At 40.0% G+C, this 27,979-nt stretch overlaps 4 protein-coding genes across 4 annotated transcripts in view; 1 reads left to right on the top strand and 3 right to left on the bottom strand.

Annotated features, from left to right (window-relative positions):
- Positions 1 to 9,170, bottom strand: part of LOC140170427 (retinoblastoma-binding protein 5-like) — a 32,156-nt gene extending 22,986 nt beyond the window's left edge. Inside the window, exons 1-5 of the mRNA XM_072193797.1 lie at positions 9,029 to 9,170; positions 6,585 to 6,610; positions 3,759 to 3,931; positions 1,479 to 1,619; positions 386 to 473 (exon numbers count right to left, since the gene is read on the bottom strand). Of these exons, the coding sequence (XP_072049898.1) occupies positions 386 to 473; positions 1,479 to 1,619; positions 3,759 to 3,931; positions 6,585 to 6,610; positions 9,029 to 9,047 (447 nt within the window). The 5' untranslated portion in view covers positions 9,048 to 9,170. The remainder of the gene's footprint in view (positions 1 to 385; positions 474 to 1,478; positions 1,620 to 3,758; positions 3,932 to 6,584; positions 6,611 to 9,028) is intronic.
- A 1,812-nt stretch (positions 9,171 to 10,982) lies between these two features.
- On the bottom strand, positions 10,983 to 11,753 carry LOC140169568 (uncharacterized). Its single transcript, XM_072192831.1, has one exon. The coding sequence runs from the start codon at positions 11,751 to 11,753 to the stop codon at positions 10,983 to 10,985; it is 771 nt and encodes a 256-aa protein (XP_072048932.1).
- Positions 11,754 to 12,621: 868 nt separating this feature from the next.
- LOC140169567 (uncharacterized) lies at positions 12,622 to 14,715 on the bottom strand. Its single transcript, XM_072192830.1, has one exon. It carries the CDS (start codon positions 14,713 to 14,715, stop codon positions 12,622 to 12,624), a length of 2,094 nt encoding a protein of 697 aa, XP_072048931.1.
- A 9,421-nt stretch (positions 14,716 to 24,136) lies between these two features.
- LOC140170430 (GA-binding protein alpha chain-like) overlaps positions 24,137 to 27,979 on the top strand; it is a 39,764-nt gene continuing 35,921 nt past the window's right edge. The window contains exons 1-2 of the mRNA XM_072193800.1: positions 24,137 to 24,281; positions 27,066 to 27,150. Of these exons, the coding sequence (XP_072049901.1) occupies positions 24,177 to 24,281; positions 27,066 to 27,150 (190 nt within the window). The 5' untranslated portion in view covers positions 24,137 to 24,176. The remainder of the gene's footprint in view (positions 24,282 to 27,065; positions 27,151 to 27,979) is intronic.

Here is a 27,979-nt window from a genome sequence, read left to right as displayed (position 1 = left end):
AGGGTACTTTATTGGCGCAGTATATTTACAGGCAACAGCACACCAGTTTGGTAAGAAAGATAGAGAGACAGAGAAAGAAAGAATTAATGAAGGAGAAGCAAAGAAAGAAGAAGAAAGAATGGTACCTGTGTTGAACGGGAACAGCATGAACATCATTCATTAATGCTCTGCAAATATTGCCACTTTTGCAATACTGGGCTATTACACTTGAAATCCATACACCCCCTACGGAAGACATGACCTTAATCTCCCACACAGTGAGTGTGAATTTCAAATGGGGTCTACCCCATTTGAAATACATATTCCCTGTGTGAAAGATTAAGACCAAGATTTCCACAGAGGGTGTATGGATTTCAAGTGGATCAGCCCATTTCACCATACTTACATCATCCTCTACATGTATCTTCTTGTACGTTCCATCAATTGTGAGTAATATAGGTGCATGCTTCATGGGACAAACAAGAATTTTGTTGCTGAAAGAGATAAGAAACACCATATAAACCATTTAACAATGAACTGGGAAGTACAGCTAAGAAGTGCACATCCTAAACATACCACAATAAACCATCACAGCCAGGATTAGCTCCACAAGTTTTCTTACAGGTAACTGAGAGAAACAAGCAGTTAGTTCCTTACCCAGGAGAATTTTTGTCAGCTCAATCATATACAAAAACAAACACTGCGCCAGGCTCGAACCCCCATCTTCTAACACTCTTGCATGCAACGTTCTGATGATTAGGTTAGACACACGCGATCGAACGATCGGCTCTCGTGAATACGCGAGAATTCACAGCATACAAAAAAAGATCGGGGACTTATGCTGTTAGCGAACAGTCTGTAGTTTCAATTCAGTATAGTAATAGCAGCTTGTCTCCAATATAATACAACATGCATTTGTACAAACTGGTTGACCCACACATTATGCTAGTCCAGTTGAAATCCATACACCCCCTATGTAACTCCCAGATTTCACACTCCCTGTGTGGAAGATTCAGGCCTTGCCCTTTGAGGTGAGCGATCGTTCTTGCTCGCCACCGCTCGCCCAAACTCAATTTCCAGTGAGCGATTTTCCACTCGCCATAGACACTAAATATCGCTCGCTGCGAACCACCATGATCACCGGAAATTGAATCCAATTTACATTCAAGTTTAAACACTTTCAATGTATTCATTTGATTTTTACATAATAAATTATCCCGTAAATTATAGCCTTAATCCCTGACAACGAATGAGAGCATGTCAGTAGTGTGTACGTGGTTCATATTGGAATGAATTAATGATCTTTCAGACCTAGAGAGTGACTCGACCACTACATATAACTAGAAAGTGATTTGAAGATTTGCCTAGCATCATGCTAGCGAGTGATTGACCACTTGCCTTTAAAATCTAGACGGCAGGGCCTGAAGACTAAGGTAATTTCAGGGGTGTATGGATTTCAAATGGAATAACTCGATGCACTTGTGTTTTTTTGTACTTACGCATCTCGGGGGTGAAACTGGACTTTGAGTACCGGTGCTGGGAATCTAAATCTGTGATCGCAATCCCCTGTTACAACATCCCATATGGAAATAGTGTTGTCTGTGGATGCACTCAGTAACTTCTGCCCATCTCTACTCCAACTGAAATGAAACAAAGTGTTGGCTTGCTTGATTAGCTTTTTAAAACACCATGACTTTTATTCACCCGCACACAAGGATACACACACCATCAAAATGAACATATCCCTTGACATACTCTGCCTAACCACACATATCACACTTTTATAGTTTTTACTATCCAATCAAGGACCCTACCCACACTGGCAAATGTGGCCTTGGTCTTAAACAAGCTTTTTATATGCTTATTATGTGTATATCCATATCAAAACAATGCACTTGTGGGCTGCTACATGCGTCTCTTTTTACATAATAGCTAGGAATAAATACCACCTTGGTATTATATGAAAAGAGGGACATGATGCAGCCGACAAGTGCATCCTTTTGATCCAAGTTTTGAAATGGATGTATACAACTATACATATGCCTTGTTTTGGCTTAATTCCAGCAACTGAGGACCAGCAACCGAGGACCAGCAACCAGCAACCGCGGACGTCCTTAGTTGGAATGTGGCTGTATTTATAAGAAGTGCATATCCTGGCCAATGTCCACGGTTGCAGGAGAATTAATGCACTCACACATACATTCTACACATGTGCACTGCCTAAGGGCCACACTAAGGTTGAAAATATGCACGGGGGGCCACTCATATATATATGAAAGTTGTAAGCATCCGTGTGATTAAGAAAACACAGATTTAGGGTGGTTTTGACAACGCAAAACAAGGATCCCTGCGGATCCACCATTAAAATGAGGGTTTTGAGACCCTAATTAGGGTCTCAAATAGGCCTGGCATTTTCGGGTAATTTTGTACCGGGTACCCGCCGCAATTTTCGGGCGGGTAACCGGGTACCCGAAATTGCAAAAAAAAAAAAAAAAATTTTATTTTTTCGGTTTTGTAGTGTCTCTGGACCTAGACCTAAATGCCAGGATCATTCATGGTTGACCTAAAAAAAAAAAAAAAAATTTCAAGATATTTTGTTATTTTTATATGAAAATTGATAATTTGTATTCATGTCATAGTCTATTAATGATTTCAAAATGTATTGAATTTGAATGCATTTTGAAATCATTAATAGACTATGACATGAATACAAATTATCAATTTTCATATTAAAAATAACAAAATAGGGCCTATCTTGAATTTTTTTTTTTTTTTTTTTTTACATTTTCTTTCTAATACTAACAACTATTTTGCTAAAAAAATAAAAAAAAAAAAAAAAAAAAAAGAAAAAAAAGACACGGTCGGGACCAGAGTACAGGGTCGGTCGGACGTGGACAAACAAACAAGCGAGGATCATCCTTAGGGTAGTTTTTAAAATTACCCAATTAACAGACATTAGTGGTGACATATTTATCAAATTATTCGGTACAAAAGGTTTCTGAGCAATCTTACCAACTAGATTTTTTTTTAATCGGAGCCGACTTCACCAGCGCCAATTTTAAGCTTACCGATATCACTGTACCGACACACGCAATGTCTATAATATATCCATGTTTAGGGGTAAATTTCAAACCAATTTCTTGCTTAGGGTGTTTTTATTTCAGTAAAATACTTGTTTAGGGTTAGTTACACAAATTTTCGACATCGTAGCTTAGGGTCATTTTTGAAAGTCAATTCACGTGGATGCTTACAACTTGTATACATGAATGATCCCCCTGTGAAAATATGGGGTGGTTATCAAGGATTGGGGCAGCCTAAATACGGATTTGTGTCCAAATTGGTATGTTTTATACATATAAATATCCCTGGGGGGGTACTCAAGTTTGGTTTTGGTAGGGACGTGCCGCTGAGAATTTGAAAGTGGACCCATAAATATACCAATTTTTCAAGAAATTTGGACCCATTGATATACCGAAAGTCAAAATTTTCGGCCGAATTTAACCCAAATTGTCCTAGTTTTTACAAATTTTGGGAAAATTTTAGGAAAATTTTGAAAATTTTGGCTAAATTAACGAAAAATTGGGCTATTTTCCGAAAAAAATTGAGAAAAAAATGAAAAAAGGACCCATTCATATACCAAAATAGGCTTTGAAAAAGGGGTCATTGATATACCAAGAGGCTGAAAATGCTACCCATATTTGCGGCACGTCCCCGTATGGTCATTTGTACTGAGACCCCCCCCGGGTAAATATCCCAAATTAATTAAAAATTGAACCTACCTCAAAGAACACACAGGGTGAGAGTGTGCGCTAGTAATCTTTGCAATGCCTCTTGTCAAGAAATCCCAGATGACGACACGACCATCGTTACATCCCACGGCCAGCAGAGTGCCTCTCTTATTGAAGCAGCATGTCAATGCCATACTAATACAATCCAGAGTGCCATCACTTTCCTAATGTCAAATAGGATAAACCAGAAAGGTTATAATATTAGGGATGTGACTTCACAGGTAATTGTGTGCCTGGGTACCATGTGTAATTTAGCCATAAAATCCAATTACAATAGGCCAGGGTTCAAACAAAACTGTTGTTTAACCTGTTTACATTCAATATTTTGCAGATATTTTTACTAAATACCATTTGCTACTAACTCACAACTGTTTGGAGACAATTTATTTCTGCGCATTTTGACGCCTCATTTGATACAATAGAATTTGAAAAAATAAAACACAGGTCAATTTAATGTAGTGAGGTCCAGATTTGATAGTTGCACTTACAACAATACAAAAACACTCAGATATCATTAACACAGATTTCCTTCCATTATACTGAATACACATCAATAGAATTTACTGCAACTTTCAAATCTTGGGTTACATTGATTTCAATGTACACTGTGACCTCAATATTTAGACAATTGCTACAAATGAGGTGTCAAAATGCGCAGAGCTAAATTCTGCTTCCAACGCATTTTCATATTTGTAATACAATCACCCGTTTTTGAATAATGGCCATTATTTAAAGGAGGGGGGGGGGGGGGGCAGTTACTTTTTTGAGATGTTTTGAACAATAGTGTGACTTGATAGCTGGAACTGGTATCACATCGACAGGCTGAGGCTTCCCGCTGACTTACAATGTATGCTAAAAATGACAACCAAAAATTTTAATGCTAAAATGGGTCAAAATGACGACAATTTAAGTCAATTTTGTCCCAGTATTTCAAGCCAGTGGGGGGGACTTGCCTCTGTGCATTAATATTGCGACCCACACTTTGGGAGCCCTGCCCTAGTATAAATCCTCATTATGACCGAGTAAATCACAAATTTTAGGGGAGCACAGGCAAGATGTTATTACATGATATTTTTAATTATCACCTTTGCATTAAATGAATACCTCCCAATCTCCAATTACATGTACATATTTCACTCATAGATTAAAGAGACAGATATCACACCAAGAGGCAAAGTCCAATGCTTTGTATACATGCAAGGAGACTTCTCGACAGGGCATTAGCCAGGATTTGAAAGTAGGGCATCCAACTTAGTCTGGGATTCTGGAAGAGCACTGCCCATGGCCAAAATCCAGCTATTCACCAAACCTAGAAGATAACAAGCTTAAACAAAATGGTGCCCACTGAAGGTTGTACTTGCGAAAACGCATCATAAAGTGCCTTTTTATAGACATTTAGAGGCTCCTAACAGTGGTTTGTAAGATTCAACATGATTGCTTTATCATTTTGTAGGCCATTCATTCTCTAGTGCCGTACTATTATGCTGACTTTCGTATTCGGCGAGGAGGACAATTTCGACCTCCTCGTTTGTTTACAAACAGAGAGGTAGACAAAAGGCCTGTCAAAACTGTTCCGCTTGTCCAAATACTCAAGTATCAAAAGGATGGTCCACAATAGAGTGATTCACGCAACATGAATAGGGGATTAAAAAACTGTGAAGTAGGACCATGTGCTTCTTTTGTCCAATTTGCCATCAAGATTTCGAATGGAAACAGTTCAGACCCAGAACACGATCATGTCAGAAATTAATATTTTGTTCTGGGTCTGATTATTCGGACTATCCATTCTGTGACAGGCGATGACGGCCGGACGGGTCTGTAGCTAAAGCTTTGCTCTTCAGATATTCATTCACGGCTTTGCATGCCTAGTAATATTGCGTTTACACAATATCAATACGTGCTTGAAAACAGGTCCTGTAACATGTGCAGAGTGGGCATACCAGTTTTGTCTCTCACTCTTTGTGGAGCAATCAGCCCTCATTAATGATACTGGACTTTGTCACTTGGTGAACCACCTATCATGCCTATTTATAGGGCAATTGCACAAAAGTTCATTAGATACTGTAGTTCAAATCTGCTTCCAGAAGACATGATGCATGGAACAAGTACGAGGGGGTATCAAAAAGTTTTAGAAATCGCCCAGAAGTGAATGAGCTATATCAATGAAATTTTGTCAGTGCAATCACTGGTCCTTATGTATATTATGGTGCAAAAATGGTCTCATAGGTATGTTTACTTTTTTTACAGGTGGCACTAGATGCCAATAACCCGCTGCCCCAGTTACTGCGCATAAACTTCAAGATTGAGAAAACTGAGGCAAGCAGCATTATTAAGATCCTGTTTTTGAAGGGTTGCAGTGCCTAGAAAATTGATGATGAAATGAAAGTTATCTTCGGTGGTGATTGTGATATGTCACTGTCGCTTTTTGGAAAAGGAATTTTTATTTCATCACAGATTTTCTGGGCACTGTAACCCTTAAAATGGAACTTAATCATGCTGCATGCCTCAATTTTCTCCATTTTGCTGGTTATGCGGTTACATAGGCAGGTAGTGACATCTAGCTCCTGTAAAAAAAGTGAACATACTTATGAGACCATTTTTGCACCATAGTGTACATAAAGACCAGTGATTGCACTGACAAACTTTCATTGATATAGTTCTTTCACTTCTGTGCGATTTCTAAAACTTTTTGATACCCCCTCGTACAAAGCAAATGAGTCAATCAATATCACTTGATGCATGCATGTCTTCTGGAGGTATATTTGACCTAATGACCTTTTGTGAAATTGTCCTATAGTCTGTAATTTCAGTACTCACCTCTGGAAAATTCTGACCAAATGACTCTGTAAATTAAAATGAATCATGCAGTATTAGTAACAACTTAACACAAATTTGTATACATTTTACACTGACAACTGGCTGAGTATTACATGCATTAACAAGATGTGACCCGCTCTGCAGGATTGTAGCTACAGTGGGCGGTGGTGAGCCCACCACTCAGCTGGAATTTTAGCACTGGAGTCCACCACTTAGAGGCCAAAATTGCACCATTTGAAAATCTTCAAAAAGGTTGAAGGGTGGGGACCAGTCTTCGAATTAATTGTTTTACATGTTATTAAGTTGTGGTGCATTTATGCACCTCATTTGGAAAGTTGTGGTGCAATTTGATCTGACACAGAGCAATTTGAAGTGCAGTCTCAGACAATCAACACATAAATAAAGTCAATACAATCATTTACAATGTGGTATCGCAATTTTGCACCACACTTTATAAAGGTCCCTGCAGGAGCAAAGAAATAATAATAATAAAAAATCTTATCCACTCTCCCCGTGGCTCATCTGGTAAAGGTGGGGCAGATAACCCATGATAAAAGACCTCATTACAGTTGGTTCCGATCAGGGTAATAAGCCCGATTGTTGGCTACACTTGACTGTCCTGTAAAATTGCCCGACGGCCCGACCAGCTATCTCACGGCGCCCCCCTTTGTTCACCAGGTCACTTGTGCCTGGCCGAAGATTCATCAGCGTTATCTCCTAGATTTCAGCTTGTTAATGCCTAGATATGCTCGACATAAAAAAAAAAGTTGTTCAAATCGACTATCAATCATGACTATTGCAGACCCTCCCTCAGGTCCATGGATAACCACTAGTACTGTAGACTATATAACATTAAAAATCAACCCAATACACAGACCCTTCCAATCTGTAGGCAATACGCCTTCCAGTTCCCAGTACTTTGTGGGAATTCACTTTTTACTGATCATGGGTCACACAATCTTCTATATACCATGTCCATGTTCTCACTACATTAACGTATGTGTAAGCGACTAAAACAATGATATTGTATCCGACCAATCAGCGCAGCTTGGCAGCGCTGGGATATTTGAAGAGGCTTCCCTAGCTAACTAATGTGTAAACATTTGCAAACAAAATAGATTAGCATTTCTTTGCCATAAAATGTTAGCTTTTACTGTCAGTAATATCCCTTTATTTCTGAGCGAACAACTACGGCAAAGCAAAGAAAATTGGAATTTACTACCAGCGCACATGTCATAATACGTACCACTCCTTCGGTCATGTTGTAGTACGACCCTTTGTTGTACAGTATATATCACCGTCCCGCACGCTGTGACGTAGGCCTACTGTGTGTTATGAACATCGTGTATGCGTTCGACTAATAATTCCATCGTAATAATAAAGCGCTGAATCAGCCTTTAAAGCCATATTATAATATTTGCTGAGGAAGACGCCCTCACTGATGTTTTAAAATTCCTTTTTTTACACGATTAAATTGTACTTTATTAAACCAATCTACCCTGCAAAAATCAAGACTCTAAGTGCTGTCAGTTTTGTCAAAATCCGTGATTTTGAATTAAAGGCTGATTCAGCGCTTTATTATTACGATGGACTTATTAGTCGAACGCATACACGATGTTCATAACACGCAGTACGTCCACGGCGCATGGGACGGTGATATACACAACAAAGGGTCGTACCACAACATGACCGAAGGAGTGGTACGTATTGGCTTTATGTGCGCTGGTAGTAAATTCCAATTTTCTTTGCTTTGCCGTAGTTGTTCAGCTCAAAAATAAAAGGGGTTGTTTCTGACAGTAAAAGCGAACATTTTATGGCAAAGAAATGCTAATCTATTTTGTTTGAAAATGTTATAATATTGCTTTAATTCAAAATCACGGATTTTGACAAAACTACAGCACTTAGTTATCTAGAGTCTTGATTTTGCAGGGTATATTGGTTTAATAAAGTACAATTTAATCGTGTAAAAAAAAAAAAAAATAATGGCGTATTTATTAAAATTTCAAGTACGGTATAGGAGTTTAGGCAAGAAGTACAAGAAGCTGTGTTTAGGCAAGAAGTACAAGAAGCTGTGTAATTAATATTAATTATTATGACAAACATGCAACTTTAGCTACAGGACTCAGGAGCTAGTAGAAGCCGCCCTTCCCCTTGTATTTTTTAGTGCAAACTCTAATTGAAATCATGCAATTGCGTTGCACTAGCTTTTTGAACACACTTTATCCCATACCGTTGTGCAGAGCTACTACGGTATGGGTTCCCTGATCCCTGCGCTATAATATTAATAATAATGGCTTTATCCAGCTAACATGGCAGCTGATGGCTATGTGACCAAGCTTCCGAATTTTACTACGATTCTGATTACAAAAAATACAAAACCCGAGACACTTCATTGTTACATCAAAATCGGCACTCTTCTTGAACATCCAGCTATTCATACATACCCAATAATTCTAGATTCATATTTCTGACACTAAATGTCCACAAGAAATCAGGAAAAACTACAAATCGGCGATGGGTCGAAAGCCTACAATCATCCAAGCAAAGTCAAAATCTTTGTTTTTGTAGGCACTTTGTTTGGGTCAAAGGTCGCGATTGCAGGTTTGTGTTCTAAGTGTTTTATTTTGCACGCAAAGTACCCATACAAACGTATTTGGGTACCAGCCAAATTAGGAAAATTAACTACGGCAGCCGGAACACGACACCTCACGACAGCGGTAAATGAATTACCGTAGTGGAGTAGTTTAACAAGGGGGTACTACACCTGTAGCGGCCGCAGTTATTTCGCAATAATTTGCCACCACGGTGTAAACTGACTCGCAAAACGCATACGAAGAATTCGCAAGTGACCAACGTGTTTCTGATTCTCACAGAAGTTTATTTCGGTAAAACTCCGTAAAACTGCAAATAACACACATAAGGAAAAATACAGTTTTAGTCCATAAAATCACTGAACATTACTTCAAAGGTTCACATTATCAAACAATTAAATCATATCATGAGACTAGTATGATCAGATCTGGGATCAGATTCAGTAAAATAATAGTTTACCAATTTCAAGATTTTGACACCTGACAGTAATCACAATTTGGTTACCATGGTTACAAAAGATTGATCATGTAGGATACTCTACTACATAGAACACCTGGTTCTTTCTTCATTAGCATAATCATAAAATGAAACGTTTATATAGGTACAAGAATGCATGTGAAATCCTCTTACACATAACATAATAACCCATTTCCTTGCATTACGTTCAACATGTTTCATGAAACTCTGTTTACATGCTGTATACACATGCTCTAACTCAATGAGCTCAAACACATCATTATAAGCTTTATGGCGATCGATCTAGCACCTTTACCTTACCTAAACACAAGTGCAATATTATTATTATGTGGCTATCAAACACACTTACCACCTTGGGTCCTATAAAAGGTCAAATTTACACCAAAAAGTTCCGCAAATATCAACAGTGCAGCGACATGTACGCTGACATGAGATCGGTAGAAATTCGCTGTGGAGATTCCTCCTTTTACTTGGAGCACCGCAGGGCGACTGTTACACACCCCCACAAATAAGGATTTTCTTATTTCCTTTAAACAACATCACACAAATTAAACATCAAATGCTGGATTTTCCAGCAACAGCACAAGTTTATGAATGGGACGGTCGAGGTAGGTTGCAGAGTGGGTACGCTTGCCCTTTGCATCACAGCGCTTGTCTGCAAGCTTCACCTTGACTTTGCGCATTACACGACCGTCTTCACTCGGGTATGTCTCCTCAATACGAGCCATCTGCCACTGATTGCGGGGTGAATCATCCTCCTTCAAAATCACGATGTCTCCCCTTTGGAAGTCTCTACAAGGCTGTTCCCACTTTGATCGGGCTTGTAGACTGGACAAATACTCAAGTTTCCATCGCTTCCAGAACTCTTCCGCTAGAAGTTGGACTCTGCGCCATCGCTTTTCTTGAGTAGATATCTGTCTCCTCAAATTTACCAAAGGGTGGTACGACGACTCTAGACTTCATAGTGAGGAGGTGGTTAGGTGTCAGTGGCTCTTGTTCAGCATTGTTCAGATACTCTGTCGTTAAGGGACGGCAGTTCACAATAGCTGCGGCTTCATACAGCAGTGTTCTCAAGGACTCATCGTTGAGCTGGGTGCCATCACGGTCAATCATGGACGCCAGGATATTTCTAGCCGTTCAGTATCTGACGTTCCCATACTCCACCCATGTGGCTTGAGGCGGGCACATTCATCTTGAAGTCAATAACAAAATCACAGTTCTCCTTAAGTAGGAAATTCCGTATGACTTCATGGTCCATCTTAGCCCATGCTTCCTGGAGTTCCCTTTTGGCCCCGATAAAGTTCGTTCCACAATCTGACCTAAGCTGCCTTATTGGGCCTCAGATTGCAAGAAGTTGCGGAGCGCATTTATAAAGGAATCCGTAGTCAGAGAATTTGCTGTCTCTATGTGGATAGCTCTACATGACATGCATGTGAATAGCACTGCATACCGTTTCAGTTCACTTTGGCCTTCCTTGATCATGAATGGCCCAAAGTAGTCCACAGCGCTGTATGTAAATGGGGGAACTGGTTCCAGTCTGTCTTCTGGCAAGTCAGACATTTTCTGTTGCTGACATGGGCTGCGCAATCTTCTGCACTTCACGCATTTGTGGATAACACTTGAAACTGCTGTGCTAGCACCTGTGATCCAGTATCCACTAGCCCTAAGTGCATTGATGGTCATGCCACGGCCTTGGTGCTGGACTTTCTCATGGTAGTGACGTATAAGGAGGGTTGTTATGTGATTGCCCTTTGGTAGAATTACTGGATGCTTCAATTCAGGTGCAAACTCTGCCCTTCTTATTCGACCACCAACTCTAAGGAGTCCGTCAGAGTCTACAAAAGGGTCCAGACGATACAGAGAGCTGGTCTTCTTGATACCTTCATTGCGCCTCTTTGCACTCACTCTGTCAGGAGTGTCCTGAGCCATGGAGGCAATCACCTCCAACTCCTCTCGGTATGCCCCCAGCTGCACTACCCTGATGACATGACGCTCCGCTCGCTGGAGATCCCCAACACCAACACCCGACTGCCCGCCGGCCTGCGCCCCCTGGCGGACACGATTCTTGAGAAGATCTTTGAACTTGGTGCAGTTCGCCATGGCTCTTCTTGCCCGGTCCCAGTCGGAGAAGTATTCTAGTCGCTCAAGTTCAAATTGTTCGGGGAACTTGCTCACACTCGTGGCAAGGGTGGTTGAACGCCTAACCTCTGGATCATCTTCATTCAGCAACTGGCCAGTATCTACCTTCTCGGGAAGTTCAGTCTTCCACAGGAATTCAGGTCCAGTCAACCACTCGAAGTGTGCACAAGATCATAAGGACTTATGCCTCTGGACGCTTCATCTGCCGGGTTTTGGTCAGTTTTGACATGTCTCCATTGTGCTGGGTCGGTGTAGTCTCTGATCACTTCTGTACTCTATTAGCCACAAAGGTGTGGAATCTACGGGTGTCATTCTGGATGTATCCCAGGACTACCATACTATCTGTCCAGAAGACTTCCTTTATGTCATTCATAAGGCTGAGTTCACGTCTCAGAAGATCACTTACATGTACAGATACCACCGCCGCAGTAAGTTCAAGACGGGATTGTAACGGCTTTCAAGGGCGTGACTCTGGCTTTGCCCATAACTAGCCCACAATGGATACGGTCTGTCTTGTCAATCAGACGCAGGTAGGAACACTGTCCATAGCCTTCTGTGCTGGCGTCTGAAAAGTGATGCAGTTCAATGGACTTAACATCACCAAACTTCTCTGGTTTGAAGCATCGTGGTATCTTCAGCCCTTCCAGTTGGAAGAGAGTGCTTCTCCACTTTTCCCATCGTATTCTCAATGTGTCTGATATTGGAGAGTCCCAGTCGGCTCTCTCTCTGCACATTTCTTGCAGTATCTGCTTGCCTACAAGCAGGACGGGTGCTATAAACCCTAGAGGGTCATAGATCGAGCAGACCGTGGAAAGAATGCCACGCCTTGTCAAAGGCTGGTCCCATAAAGTGATCCGGAACTGGAAGGTATCCGCTTCACACACCATTGGACCCCCAAGGCTCTCTCTATGGGAAGATCATTATTCTGTAGATCAAGATCCTTCATGCCTTGTGCCCTGTCTGTAGGTGGTATGATGGCCATTACTTTCTTTGAGTTCGATATGAACTTGTGCAGTCTTAAACCACCTCTAAGACACAGTTCTCTGGTGTTGTTGATCAAATCAATGGCCTCTTCAACCGATGGCACGGATGTCAAACCATCATCTACATAAAAATTCTCCCTCTCGAATTTTGCTGCTGCAGATCCACATTCCTCTTCATGGTCATTTGCTACACACTTCAGGCCAAAATTGGCGCATCCAGGAGATGACACAGCCCCAAACAGGTGTACCTTCATCCGATATTCCAAAGGCGGTGAGTCGCAATTTCCATTCTCCCACCAGAAGAATCTCAGGAAATCCCTGTGTTCAGCATTCACATAGAACTGATGGAACATTTGTTCCACATCACATATCACTGCTATAGGTTCCTGGCGGAAGCGACATAACACTCCAATCAACCCATTTGTGAGGTCAGGGCCCTGTAAGAGGAGGTCGTTCAGGGATACTCCTTTGGATCGTGCACTACAGTCAAAGACCACTCGGAGCTTGTCAGTCTTCTTGGCGTGGACTCCATGATGTGGCACATACCACACATCAGGGTTACTGAGTTGATCAGGTGGAACCAGCTCTGCATGTCCATTGTCTATAATCTTTTGCATGAAGCACGTGTAGTTTTCTTTTAGTTTGGCTTGACTAAGTAGACGTTTCTTTAATTGTGTTAATCTGTCCCATGCCTGTCTCCTGTTGTTTGGCATTTTCACCTCTTTCGCTTTGAAAGGCAAGGGCATAACATAATGTCCATCCTTCATATGGACTCCATCCTTGACTATCTCCATGAAGTGTCTGTCATCGTGAGAAAGAGACTTCTGTTCACTGCATCTGTCAGAGAAATCTAACTCCATCATCTGACACACCTGGAACGGGTTGATGGTTTCTTTGACGGTAGATCTTAGAGAGATTTGTACATCAGAAGAGCGGTTCAACTGTGGAGGACTTTCACGAGCGATAATACGGTGACTCACGCCGATGGGATCATTTCCATCTTCATCAATCTGATGATCGATGATTCCCACGATGCCCCAACCGAGGTCAGTTCTTTGTCCATAGGGTCCATCAGAATCTGGAGCCGGAAGGATCACCTCACGCGGTGCAAGTGCTCTCGAACAGTCATACCCTATCAGGAGCCCAACCTCGCAATCAGTCAGAGGCATCAATCTTTCTGCGATACTCTGTAGGTGGGGCCACTTTCTGGTCATTTCCATGGTAGGGATATGTGAACGATTGGCTGGGATTAGTTGTCTCGTGTATGCATTAGGAAGAGGAATCCGTAAGTCACTATCATAACCCCTCACTTGCAAACCAGCTATCTTACGGCTGTTCACCACCAGATCCTTTGCCGACATGGTTGACAATAACAGATTCACACTAGGTCCATCCAGTCCAAGAGCATCACAGCTGCTATCTAACATAAATGTGGTGTCTGACTGGGTGTCCAGCAACGCATATATCAGTTGCTCTTTATCTGGTCTTGCACAATGGGAGATCCAGACTGGGACAATCATTGAGCTTTTGCTGCATCTGTCGCTTAAATGTTCAGATGTATGATGACTAACTGATGGAATAGCTGCCAGGGAATCTTCCTTTAGAGTAGGATCAGCTTTCTTCTCTCTTATGTCCCCATGGAGGGCAGTTGGATGATTTTTATTACAGGTCTCACACTGTAATCGATCCTTGCAGCGTTTTGCCATATGACCCTTTCGCAAGCACCCGAAACACAGGCCTTGTTTCATCGCAAAGTCTTTCCTTTGTTTAAGATCCACTTTGCAGAAGCCCCTACACTTGCTGATCTCATGGCCTTCTTTGTCACAAAATACACAGACCAGAGCTGGCTTCGTGGCTGTGGAGCAGGATCGTGCTGGCTTGTGAACTGTGGTCAGCTTCCCTCCTTTCTCTTCAGGTTTGGTTTTACTGTTTAGATTCATCAGTGCTGGCTCGCATGCCACCTTAGCTTCCTTTGTGACAAACTTGACAAATCTGCTAAACGGTGGAAACCTCTTCTCCTTTTCTTTGAAGTCTGAGATGACACGTCCCCACGGTGCACAAGCCACTCTGGTAGCTTGGCTGCCATTTTCCTGTTTTCATGCATATCGTCCAATACCTTCAGGCTCTCATTCCTTGACATTGCTGTCTCACATTGATGTAAAAAATCAGCAAATTTGCGAAGTCCTTGACCATCGCGAGATGGTACTTTAGTCCAGGAATCCAATTTTGTCCTGAAGGCGTTCGCTACAGCAAACGGATCACCATAACGGTTCTTGAGGGCCTGCTTTGCTTCAAGATAGGCATCAGCAGAGCCAAGTAAGAAGTAGCCATCTACCGTTTCCTTGGCTTCACCTGCTACATACTTTTTCAGGTAATACAGCCTTTCCGCTGGAGGTAATCCTCTTTGCTCAATCAGCGTATCGAAGGCCATGCTCCATGCCGGGTACTCAATGGGGTTACCTGTGAATACCCCTGGTTCAGGGGGAGGAAGTCTTCCAAGATTCAGCAGGCTGAGGTAGGTGGAGGCAGGCGGAGGTTGAGGAGTGCTCAGACCATCAGAAGGTTGCCTGATATCCTCACTATACCCTGTGGGCATAGCCCCAGTATCACTGAAGCTTTCGGGAGGGGCGATGATTTGAGATGAAGGGCGTGGCCCGGTTTCAGCTGGAAGGGAACTGACATAATTTTGGACAAACTCCGTCTTATCTACATCGGGCAACAGGAGGCTTTTACGACTTGAACTACTGTAGCTGCCCTCATGCTCTAATTTAGTAAGAGCCTTGACCTGTGATCTGGCGACATGCAGTTCTTTGACTGTCTGAAGTTTCTCAAGTTTGCCTTTCAATTGTATTTCTTCATCCAAGTACTTCAATCTAGTCTCCAGTGCAGCAGCATTAGCTACAGCATCAGACAGTATACTTCCACCAGATCTTACTGACCTGGACGATGATTTTAATGACCTGGACGGTGATCTTACTTCGGACCTCGTTTCCCATGACTGTTTCTCCAAATCCTTCACGAGGTCACTAAACTGTCGGGTTCGATCAGTAATTGATACATTACTACGCAAAAGTCTCTCTTCCTCTCCATTTCTGGGTGTTCTTTCCCATGGATTAAATGCCATGCTTAAGCTTGGTACAATACATACACAAGTAATTTCAAGCAAATTTCATACACGGGTACAGCATTAGATACCAGTACATATATCATGTGACACACTAAATTGTTTTGACCTGTCGTAAAACAGTGTGAATATTGAAGGTCCAATTACTGGCATTCATACAAAATTTGCCGCAACAATGGATTTACAAGTCCTGATTATATATGCTCGCAGTACATCTAATAATATCATGTAGGTACCTGGTACATAATATAATATTACAACTACGCATTCACAGCCCATGCACCAACTTGTTAACATACACCTTCATAATTTTCATTTATGCAAAACTTATCATGTACATCTCAAATTGTGAGACAGACAGACAGACGGACAGACAGACACTGGCTTGCGCTGACATACATGTACACAGACACAGAGAAAACTGAATCCCCAACACCAATTTGTTGGCTAGGGATAAACAATGCTATTAATAGCAATAATATATTTGGTTTCACAAGACACAATTCATCTATTTGACTATACAGTTTCAGGGGCCCTTTGGGCCTTTGTCCCTTGCTTCAAGCAATTCACGCATAGAAAAAGAAACAACATGTAATTTTAACAGTGTTTCACAGAACAATGTAGCTATGACATTGACAACCATGTGTTATTTTACACATACCTTTGGTCACCACAATACTCTTGTATACATGTATAATACCTTTGCAAAACCTGTTTTATATGTTGAGTATGGTCACCACAATACTCTTGTTTATAATACCTTACCAACAGGGGTAACTGTTTTATATGTTGAGTATGGTCACCACAATACTCTTGTTTATAATACCTTACCAACAACATGCAAAAACTGTTTGATATGTTGAGTACACATTAACATAACAAATTTGACCAATATGTGGTGGACACAAAATTATACCAGATCATGGCAAACCATGCATGGATCACAATGATACTCAATTGTACTCAATGAATCAAAAAAGGGAGGTATAACCTTGCTTGTGCTAATAATACCACTGTTGTTGTGACAACTGTAAATGTATACGGTATCATTCATATACCCAGATCCTTTATGGACCATTATTCATTACGATGGTAAATGTGCTTTGCTAAAATTAGCAAAATCAACTTTAATTTCATAAAGTTCAAAGTTCACTGAAGTTCTCTGATTTCCAGTGGATGTTTCCTGTCGCATCTATGCTGAAGTTGAAATGAACGGAGTTACAGCTTCTGCACTCAGGAATCGCAGGTACCGGTAGTTACTATCGGTGTTCGTTGACATCTCATCTCATCAGCTGCGGTCGTGGCAGCTGGACAAACATCTATTAGCGCCAAGTACCACTGATGTTTTACTTGGACCTCGGTGTTTTACTGTAGCGGCCGCAGTTATTTCATAATAATTTGCCACCACGGTGTAAACTGACTCAAGCAAAACGCATACGAAGAATTCGCAAGTGACCAACGTGTTTCTGATTCTCACAGAAGTTTATTTCGGTGAAACTCCGTAAAACTGCAAATAACACACATAAGGAAAAATACAGTTTTAGTCCATAAAATCACTGAACATTACTTCAAAGGTTCACATTATCAAACAATTAAATCATATCATGAGACTAGTATGATCAGATCTGGGATCAGATTCAGTAAAATAATAGTTTACCAATTTCAAGATTTTGACACCTGACAGTAATCACAATTTGGTTACCATGGTTACAAAAGATTGATCATGTAGGGATACTCTACTACATAGAACACCTGGTTCTTTCTTCATTAGCATAATCATAAAATGAAACGTTTATATAGGTACAAGAATGCATGTGAAATCCTCTTACACATAACATAATAACCCATTTCCTTGCATTACGTTCAACATGTTTCATGAAACTCTGTTTACATGCTGTATACACATGCTCTAACTCAATGAGCTCAAACACATCATTATAAGCTTTATGGCGATCGATCTAGCACCTTTACCTTACCTAAACACAAGTGCAATATTATTATTATGTGGCTATCAAACACACTTACCACCTTGGGTCCTATAAAGGTCAAATTTACACCAAAAGTTCCGCAAATATCAACAGTGCAGCGACATGTACGCTGACATGAGATCGGTAGAAATTCGCTGTGGAGATTCCTCCTTTTACTTGGAGCACCGCAGGGCGACTGTTACAACACCCCTGCCAAATTTCTTGCCTATTTTTGCATTTTTCTCAAAAATTATAGCGCATTGGTGACAAGTAAGATAAGTATATTATAGGGGCAATGACTACAACTACTGCACTGGAAATTCTATTTCAACACAGACAACAGTTGTGGAGTTGAGTCAAATGAGGGAAAACCAATTTGATCAATAAATCAATAACTACTCGCCTTGAGTTGCTGAATTTTCAGTGCAGTAGTTGTAGTCATTGAAGACCCCCCTGGCCCCCTTTGAGAGCCTTCTCACCGAAAGACCCTCACATCACTTCCAAAGTCGGCACCCCCCACTGATCCACCTCCACCCGGGAGGGGGCCTATGTAGGGAACCAAAGCAAGTGGCTCCGGATTGAACCGGGGATCCTGGAACTGCCAGGGCCGCCCCCAATAATTTTGGTGGCTATGGATGGACAAGCCACCTATTAGGCCTAGCCCCAATAACTTGGACCAGCACATCATTGTCATGCTCCCCCCATATTCAAAAATCTTCCTACTGACAAAGATTGTATAGAGCTATCAATTTCATACGTTTTTATTTGATGCTGCATGCTGCACAGTGCTGTTTCCTATTTTTGATATGCTTTTAATTTATGTTGTTTTATTTTATTCTAAGGGACCGTTCACAAATACTTGTAAGGGGGGCCTGATGCAAACTATTTTCATCGTGAAAATTTTTCGCCCCCCTTTACAGACCTCAAAAATTTCAGCCCCCCCCCCCTTGACCGTGAAAATTGTAGGTCAACCCCATAGAAAAAGCATATAAACTCAATTTTTCCAGCCCATCAGGGCCCCTCAAAATTTTTCAGGGCCCCCTTTTTGCATCAGGCCCCCTTTACAAGTGTTTGTGAACGGCCCTAAAGTGCATTTTGTGCTGGGGTGGGGGGGTTATTATCTGACTACGGCTCAAGGACATGTAAGCTCATGTACTTTTATGTCAGTGTACTTTTTGTATTTTTATCCTTGGTTGATTTAATGCATATCACTTGCTCGGGAGTGAAATTGTACAAAATATTAATGTGAAAAATGTACTTTTATTTTGAAATCTCGGTTTGAAATAGGGCCTACGCTTTTCTTGGCAATATCCTTTTTTGACCGGCCGCTGAGGCCCTGAGACGAATATACAGTTGCGCAGCGAGTGGCTCTGAGCCTCTGACGGATACTTACGCGTTATAAATTTAATATTTATTATTATTATTATTATTTATTATTATTATTATTATTATTATTATGCTCCCTTTTGGCCTGCTATTTAATCTTTGAGAAAATAAAATTATAAAACTCAAAAAACTGTGTATGTAGCATGTATGAAAATTATTTTTAAAAAGGCCAAAAAAATATCTTCTACCTTTTTGTTTGTTTTGCTTTTGATAACAACGGCCCTAATTTTCTACCATACCTTGATTCGAGCAGCCAATCAGTTGATGGAAGACGAGCTGTCAGCTAATGGCGTCTCACTTCCGGCCTTCAGTAGTTTTACTTCCTGTGTTGTTGTTTTGGTGCGAATTTCAACTGGATTTTAAGTATTTTCGACCATCATAACTGCTTGTAAAGTTTACGGTATTTGCTTATTTGTAAGTCGATCAATAAAATTTGAGTGCACATTTTGTATTTATGCATATTTGTCAGTGAAATTGGAGAGCGTGTTGTAACAAAAGACAAGGAAAATTTATCATCCAACATGGAACATTGACATTCATTCAATTGTGATGTAGGAATAGAATGAGAGAGGGCAAACCATGGAATGGCTGTGTACTAGAGAAAATCTCTTTTGTTTCAGCCAATTCGGAGACTCTCTTGTTTACATTTCAGAACATGACTTTCACCAGTTGTAAGCAAATTAATAGTTCCAACTTTTGTTTTTGATAGTACAAAAAAATATATAAATCAACATTAGCCTACATGTAAGCACTTGAAACTTGATTCGTAGTTTAGCGTCCACCGCCCGCGTTATGAATTTTGTGCCGTGTTTGAGATGTAAAATCTGAAAATAATTCATTATTTTGCAAATTACTACTAAACCAGAAAGAAAATTTGTTCTGCCAAATTTTTAGCCCCCTCTTTTTTGTATTTGAACCCTTCAAAACTAAAGCCTTGGGAAACTATTAGATGAATCCATCTAAATATTTTAGCATTTAAAAAAATATACAGGTTTTTGACCCTTGCTCTATCCAATTATTTCAATTATACCTTTGGGATACCAGGGATACCCTAGCCAAAATGTTTTTACCAGATGGACATTGTTGATGTTGTAAATAATTTAACTCGGAAAGACCTAGTTTTGACAAATTGGTGCCAAAAATTTATTTCATAATGTTCTGCATGATTGTTATTTTTGTATAAAATGAGTCAACCCCCCCCCCCACCATTTCCCCCTATCCTCAAATGTATACGGAGAGGTTAGTACAAACTGGAGTGAAGAAGACTGCCCTTACCATAAGTCGAGGCTAAATAAGCCTTACCTTAGCCTCAACTTGGCCTCGATATCTTTTGAGGCTAAAAATTAACCTCAACTTAGCCATCGAGGCTAAGAAATTAACCTTATCGGTGACAAGGCTAAGAAATTAACCTTGTCTTAGCCTGAAATGTTTTTGAGGCTAAAAAATTAACCTCGTCTTGTAGGTCTCATAAGTATGTTTCAGGGCTGTAAATTTCAATTACTCCATTACCGTACTCCATTAATGGTTTGATTTGTTCAAACTTGCTTGTGGGGTCAGATATGTACCTATAGACAATGTATCTATGACATTTGAGTCATATGACCACATATTTTTGGCACCAAAATGACAATATCACACTTGCGGTTGAATAAATGACCAACTTTGGGTGCTCATAACTTTAAATGGAAAGCAGATATCTAAAATTTAGAGCCAGATTCTGAAAATATGACATAAAGTTAGCTAGATTGCAACATTGCAGCTTTCTGTTCAGAACAAGAAGTTATGAGCTACCCAAGTTGGTAAAAATCACCAATGACACTCGCGAGTGCCAAAACGGGGGGGTCTGGGCCAAACTTCAAAGGGCCATTTCTCAAAAACGACATGGCCTATGAGGCCAATTTTTTGTATGGGTTCATTGTGGCCACAAAAGATTATTCTGATGGAATTTCATCAAAATCTGAGAGGGTCATCTGGGGACCCCTGGTTGATTTGACATGGACTGACCCACATATGCATCATATTCATGAACATTATGTAAAAGTCAGTAATGACAATGTGATTTCCATGAATGATCATGAATAATTGAGGATGCACTAGTTTTTAAGGGGGCTCAGGTGAAGTCACAAATTCATGAAAATGGGCTCTATATTTTATTATTTAGGTATCACACACAGGCAAATTAAACCGTTAGTTTTCCCACATTTTTGTTATTTCCCCAAAGCCCTACCACTTGATCGAAAAGTCTATCCTCCATCCAGGCCACTGATAACCGACGATGGATATGAGGATAGAAGAACATGGATCTCAAAATACATCAGAATCAGTGAAGCATGACACCATGTAAAGCAATGGAAATTTGGAAGTAAACAACCCTGTAAACAACACTGATCAGGACAGGTTTTTTTCATAGCGCCCGAAAAAGTTGCTCAAATGACACACTGGCGAATTGTTAGCATATGGTTAAAGTCCCATTCAGCACAAGTGTAAAAAATTAATTTTTTTAAAAATATTATTGCTGGATTGGATTTGGAAAAGCTATAACAGATCGGGGTGAGGTTAACAGAAGTTCAGATCGGACGGTCCGTGTGCACAAAAGTTTCGAACGGGTCGGGTTGGTATTATTCAGGGAATGCCAGGATCTGGGGAGGAAAAAATCTTGCCCTGCAGTTTGATTGACAGTGATGTGAGATTATGCAATCCAATTCCTATTCATTTTACAGTTGTGATAACGATGAAGCGAGCTGAAGAGGACACACCTATTGGTAGTGATGCCAAGAAGGCCAGGACAGAAGAGAAAGAAACGGATGCTGTGCAAACTGAAGGAGAAGGCGGTGTGGTACAGGATGGAGAAGGTGGTGTAGTACAGGAAGGTGGTGTAGTACAGGAAGGAGAAGGTGGTGTGGTACAGGAGACAACGGATGATGAGTAAGGGTTACATGTCGTCGTTGGGCAGGAAAAACCTTGTGTATACATGTGCTTGGGGCCCCTGAACATGTTTAAAGTGAAAATGCCTATGTAACCTGTTGGCAGTTTTGTTTTAAACATGTTCAGTAGCCACAAGCACATAGGAGGTTTTTCCTGCCTAACAATGATGTACAACTTCCCATGGTGCATTAAATTGTGTTAAAAATCACACAATCATGGAATATAAATAGGGCCTAACCGATATGACATTTGTCTAACATACATGTATCAATGTTATAATATGTGATACATTAAGAGGTAAACATTGGTTAATGGTTTGAATATTAAGGGGGTACTACACCCCTGGCCAATTTTGTGCCTATTTTTGCATTTTTCTCAAAAATTATAGCGCATTGGTGACAAGTAAGATATATATATTATAGGGCCAAGGACTACAACTATTGCACTGAAAATTCAGCAACTCAAGGCAAGTAGTTATTAATTTTATTTATTGATCAAATATTGGGATTCCCTCATTTTTGACTGTAACTCCACAACAGTTGTCTGTGCTGAAATAAAATTTCCAGTGCAGTAGTATAATATACATACCGTTAGTTTTCCCACATTTTTGCCCCTATAATATACATATCTTACTTGTCACCAATGCACTATAATTTTTGAGAAAAATGCAAAAGTAGGCACAAAATTGGACAGGGGTGTAGTACCCCCTTAAGGATAACATTATCATAATATAATATAATCTCAAACCTCAGTTAAAACAGTTTACATCTGCAAGTCACAAGGTTCACTAGTTTGAAAGTTCACTTTACATCGGTTTTCAAAGCACTGGGCAATCGCTATTGGTTGCCACTGTTGCATTTATACAAATTGCAGCAATCAAGCTCTGTTGCAACATTATTTTTTAAAATAATACAAAATACGTTTTTAGGACATCTATTGCTTTTTGAATTAATTCACTTTCACAAGTAATAATAGAGCTGGCTGGGATGGGAGCCTGTGATTGGTCATTCTAATTCATCAGTTGGTGCGTCTTGTTAAGAATACACACAAATTGATTGGTTTTCACCTATCCATTATGACACGATAGTGGATAGTCATATAAGACAGTGAGCGCGTCGACATGCAATGGCAGCACGCTTGTAGAACCTTGATGATCGCGCGATAATGCGTTCGCGTAATACACATGCCCGAATTAAGAACGCCATTCAGCGGCTTAGATGTCCGTTATGGTTTTGTTCATTTGAAACAACGGGGATGTACTCACAAAAGTAACATGATTTTTTTTTTTTCTGGAAAAAGCACTTTTACTTATAAAAATATACTTAAACTGAATTAGAATGAGAATAAAAGATAGATTTTGTCTTTTGCCTATCAATATTGTGTCATAATGGATGGGCTGGCCAATATTTTATGAATTTTATCATAGTGTGCACCGGCATCCACTACTCAAAATATTGGCCAACCCATCCATTATGACACAATATTGGATAGGCAAAAGACAAAATCCTATCTTTTATTCTCTAAATGTAATGCATGTGACAAACAACATCGCTCAGAGGTTGAAGCTTTCTCAAATCGCAAAAGTGATAGTGCTTAAATTGCTAAAGCGATGGTTATCCAAATTACAGACCATTCTAGAACAAGGAGTACCTAATTTCACCTAATAAGCGCCCCCCTCCTATAGCGCCCCTACATAATTTTTCGAGTGACATCTGTCTAAGCACCCCCTTTGCACCTGTGCAGCTAAATTACATCAAATGTCTGAATAAAATATCTTCAAACCCTTCCAGTTTACGATTATGAAGATTATAACTTCATATGCACAGTACATGTATTTTAAATGTTTATTTGTGTAAATTTCATTTCATAATTTTAATAAGCACCGGGGGGCGATATTTAGGTCAAATATAGTACATTGTAACATGCATGTTTGTTTGTTATTTCTATTTATAGGACCGTTGCTCTTCAAGGCGGCACTGTACAGAATGTAATCACACAGATGATGGACATAGCTGAACCAATGTCAAACTTACGCACAATTCTAGAACAGAGATTACAATGCAACCTGTGTGAGCATGAAATATATCTACAAAACACTGCACAGGTAGGTAATGGGTGTTTTCACTTGGTTTATTTGGTTTATATCTTAATGGCCAGTAGAACAGTACTGCAGTTGATGCAGTGAGGGGTAGGGGAGTTCCCTGATGATTGACACAAGAACACTGGGTGATACCATGTTTTTTGCAGGCAGGTACATCAAGGATTCTCGTGTAATAATATACTATCATGGATAAGCCACACATTTGCATGAGATGAAGTCAGTCACAAACTCAATGCGCAATCTTGCTTGTGGTGGTATGTCTTGTGTAAGAGATTGACCTGTGGAAGAGGTGATGCATATTATTGTCGTTCTGTAAAAAAAATGTAAATGACGAAAAATGACAAACATTTGGCCGTTTCTTTCCATTACTATCATATTTTGAAAAACCAAGTAGCTAAGGTTGAGATAAGCTCAATATGCCAGGAAAATATTCAAACTGATGCCCCTATGTTGACTTTGGCTAAATAAGCTGTATTTTTGCAGGAAAGGGTTTTTTTATACAGGGATTGAATACGAGTGTCACGGCCCTGGGTACATTCACAAGTTTGTGACCCCCACTCCATTCCATAAAACCTGGCTATGCCACTGGATGTGAGGCTGTTAATTACCTCACATGGTAGAATTCTTGGTCTTCAATTTGTTTGATAACTAAAATATTTGTCAACTTTTCTTCTTGTTTTCTTGTTGGTGATTTGTTTGTTTTTGATTTCTTGCTTGTGGGTGATTTGTTTTTATTCAGCTTGATCCAGCAAAGAGTCTGCTAGAGCAGGGTGTGAGTGCAGAAGGGGTAGTGCAATATTAGTGTACAGTGGGTGATTTGTTTGTTTGTTTGTTTATTTAATCAGCTTGATCCAGCAAAGAGTCTGTTAGAGCAGGGTGTGAGTGCAGAAGGGGTAGTGCAATATTAGTGTACAATGGGTGATTTGTTTGTTTGTTTGTTTATTCAGCTTGATCCAGCAAAGAGTCTGTTAGAGCAGGGTGTGAGTGCAGAAGGGTAGTGCAATATTAGTGTACAATGGGTGATTTGTTTGTTTGTTTGTTTATTCAGCTTGATCCAGCAAAGAGTCTGTTAGAGCAGGGTGTGAGTGCAGAAGGGGTAGTGCAATATTAGTGTACAATGGGTGATTTGTTTGTTTGTTTATTTATTCAGCTTGATCCAGCAAAGAGTCTGTTAGAGCAGGGTGTGAGTGCAGAAGGGGTAGTGCAATATTAGTGTACAATGGGTGATTTGTTTGTTTGTTTATTTATTCAGCTTGATCCAGCAAAGAGTCTGTTAGAGCAGGGTGTGAGTGCAGAAGGGTAGTGCAATATTAGTGTACAATGGGTGATTTGTTTGTTTGTTTGTTTATTCAGCTTGATCCAGCAAAGAGTCTGTTAGAGCAGGGTGTAAGTGCAGAAGGGGTAGTGCAATTTAGTGTACAATGGGTGATTTGTTTGTTTGTTTGTTTATTCAGCTTGATCCAGCAAAGAGTCTGTTAGAGCAGGGTGTGAGTGCAGAAGGGGTAGTGCAATTTAGTGTACAGTGGGTGATTTGTTTGTTTGTTTATTTAATCAGCTTGATCCAGCAAAGAGTCTGCTAGAGCAGGGTGTGAGTGCAGAAGGGGTAGTGCAATATTAGTGTACAATGGGTGATTTGTTTGTTTGTTTGTTTATTCAGCTTGATCCAGCAAAGAGTCTGTTAGAGCAGGGTGTGAGTGCAGAAGGGGTAGTGCAATTTAGTGTACAATGGGTGATTTGTTTGTTTGTTTGTTTATTCAGCTTGATCCAGCAAAGAGTCTGTTAGAGCAGGGTGTGAGTGCAGAAGGGGTAGTGCAATTTAGTGTACAATGGGTGATTTGTTTGTTTGTTTGTTTATTCAGCTTGATCCAGCAAAGAGTCTGTTAGAGCAGGGTGTGAGTGCAGGAGGGGTAGTGCAATTTAGTGTACAGTGGGTGATTTGTTTGTTTGTTTATTTAATCAGCTTGATCCAGCAAAGAGTCTGCTAGAGCAGGGTGTGAGTGCAGAAGGGGTAGTGCAATATTAGTGTACAATGGGTGATTTGTTTGTTTGTTTGTTTATTCAGCTTGATCCAGCAAAGAGTCTGTTAGAGCAGGGTGTGAGTGCAGAAGGGGTAGTGCAATATTAGTGTACAATGGGTGATTTGTTTGTTTGTTTGTTTATTCAGCTTGATCCAGCAAAGAGTCTGTTAGAGCAGGGTGTGAGTGCAGAAGGGGTAGTGCAATTTAGTGTACAATGGGTGATTTGTTTGTTTGTTTGTTTATTCAGCTTGATCCAGCAAAGAGTCTGTTAGAGCAGGGTGTGAGTGCAGAAGGGTAGTGCAATTTAGTGTACAATGGGTGATTTGTTTGTTTGTTTATTTATTCAGCTTGATCCAGCAAAGAGTCTGTTAGAGCAGGGTGTGAGTGCAGAAGGGGTAGTGCAATATTAATGTACAATGGGTGATTTGTTTGTTTGTTTGTTTATTCAGCTTGATCCAGCAAAGAGTCTGTTAGAGCAGGGTGTGAGTGCAGGAGGGGTAGTGCAATATTAGTGTACAATGGGTGATTTGTTTGTTTGTTTGTTTGTTTATTCAGCTTGATCCAGCAAAGAGTCTGTTAGAGCAGGGTGTGAGTGCAGAAGGGGTAGTGCAATTTAGTGTACAGTGGGTGATTTGTTTGTTTGTTTGTTTGTTTGTTTATTCAGCTTGATCCAGCAAAGAGTCTGTTAGAGCAGGGTGTGAGTGCAGAAGGGGTAGTGCAATTTAGTGTACAATGGGTGATTTGTTTGTTTGTTTGTTTATTTATTCAGCTTGATCCAGCAAAGAGTCTGTTAGAGCAGGGTGTGAGTGCAGAAGGGGTAGTGCAATTTAGTGTACAAGTCATATCCACACAAGGTAAGTAGGCAGCTCTGTAAAAGTGGACATTTTTTTTACATTAATTTTTCACGCTTTTCGCATGTGACACAGCTACAGCAAAAATAAAAACATGCGAATATGTTCTTTTAATGTATAGGTCTATGTAAGAAAACTCAAAATCACGAAATTAAAAATAAGTAATGTAGTTTTACCCAGAGGCCCGTCCACCCATCCAAAAGAGTGGCATAAAAGTAGGTGGGTGGAAAAACCCTCAACCTGTCTTTAATATGGACGGGCACTTTTGATTCTCTCAAAAACGTTCTCATTTTTTTTCCTTTCTGAAAATGTAATACTTTTATATACTTAGGCTAAAAAAAAATAATGCTATGTCTCAAAGCCCATGGCAGTTTTAAATGGACTCATTTAAAAACGAATACGGATTGCGTTTTTTTATTAAGATTTTTATTTTATTTTTTATTTTTTACTTAAGAATATTTCAAAACTTAATTTTGAGTTAAAATGTAATTTCTGAGTGTTCAAAAGTACATAGCATAAGATTGTAGTTGAATTACACAACTGAACTACAAATATCAATACCTTAACAATGCGAGTATCAAATCAAGTAAATTTTCTTCAAAATATGTCTCAGAATTTCATGATTTTACGGCAAAAAACTAAAATAAAAAAAGGAAAATAAAAAATGAATTGCGCTAAGAAAAACAAATGCACGCAGCTTTGAGACATGGCTTTTTCTAGCTGTATCACCACCACCATCATCATCATCATCATCATTACATTTAGAGATACAATAAAAAACAATATTTTAATTACTGACTCAAGGACCATAGTTCCTCTAATTATATCATTT

This window comes from Amphiura filiformis, chromosome 14, assembly GCF_039555335.1.
Source record: "Amphiura filiformis chromosome 14, Afil_fr2py, whole genome shotgun sequence".
NCBI lineage: Eukaryota > Metazoa > Echinodermata > Ophiuroidea > Amphilepidida > Amphiuridae > Amphiura > Amphiura filiformis.
This window is presented reverse-complemented; position numbering and strand designations above follow the sequence as displayed.

Excerpts from the sequence above, each read along its gene's own strand:
- LOC140169568 (XM_072192831.1), bottom strand. The coding sequence starts at position 11,753 with ATGGCGAACTGCACCAAGTTCAAAGATCTTCTCAAGAATCGTGTCCGC.
- LOC140169567 (XM_072192830.1), bottom strand. The coding sequence starts at position 14,715 with ATGAATCTAAACAGTAAAACCAAACCTGAAGAGAAAGGAGGGAAGCTG.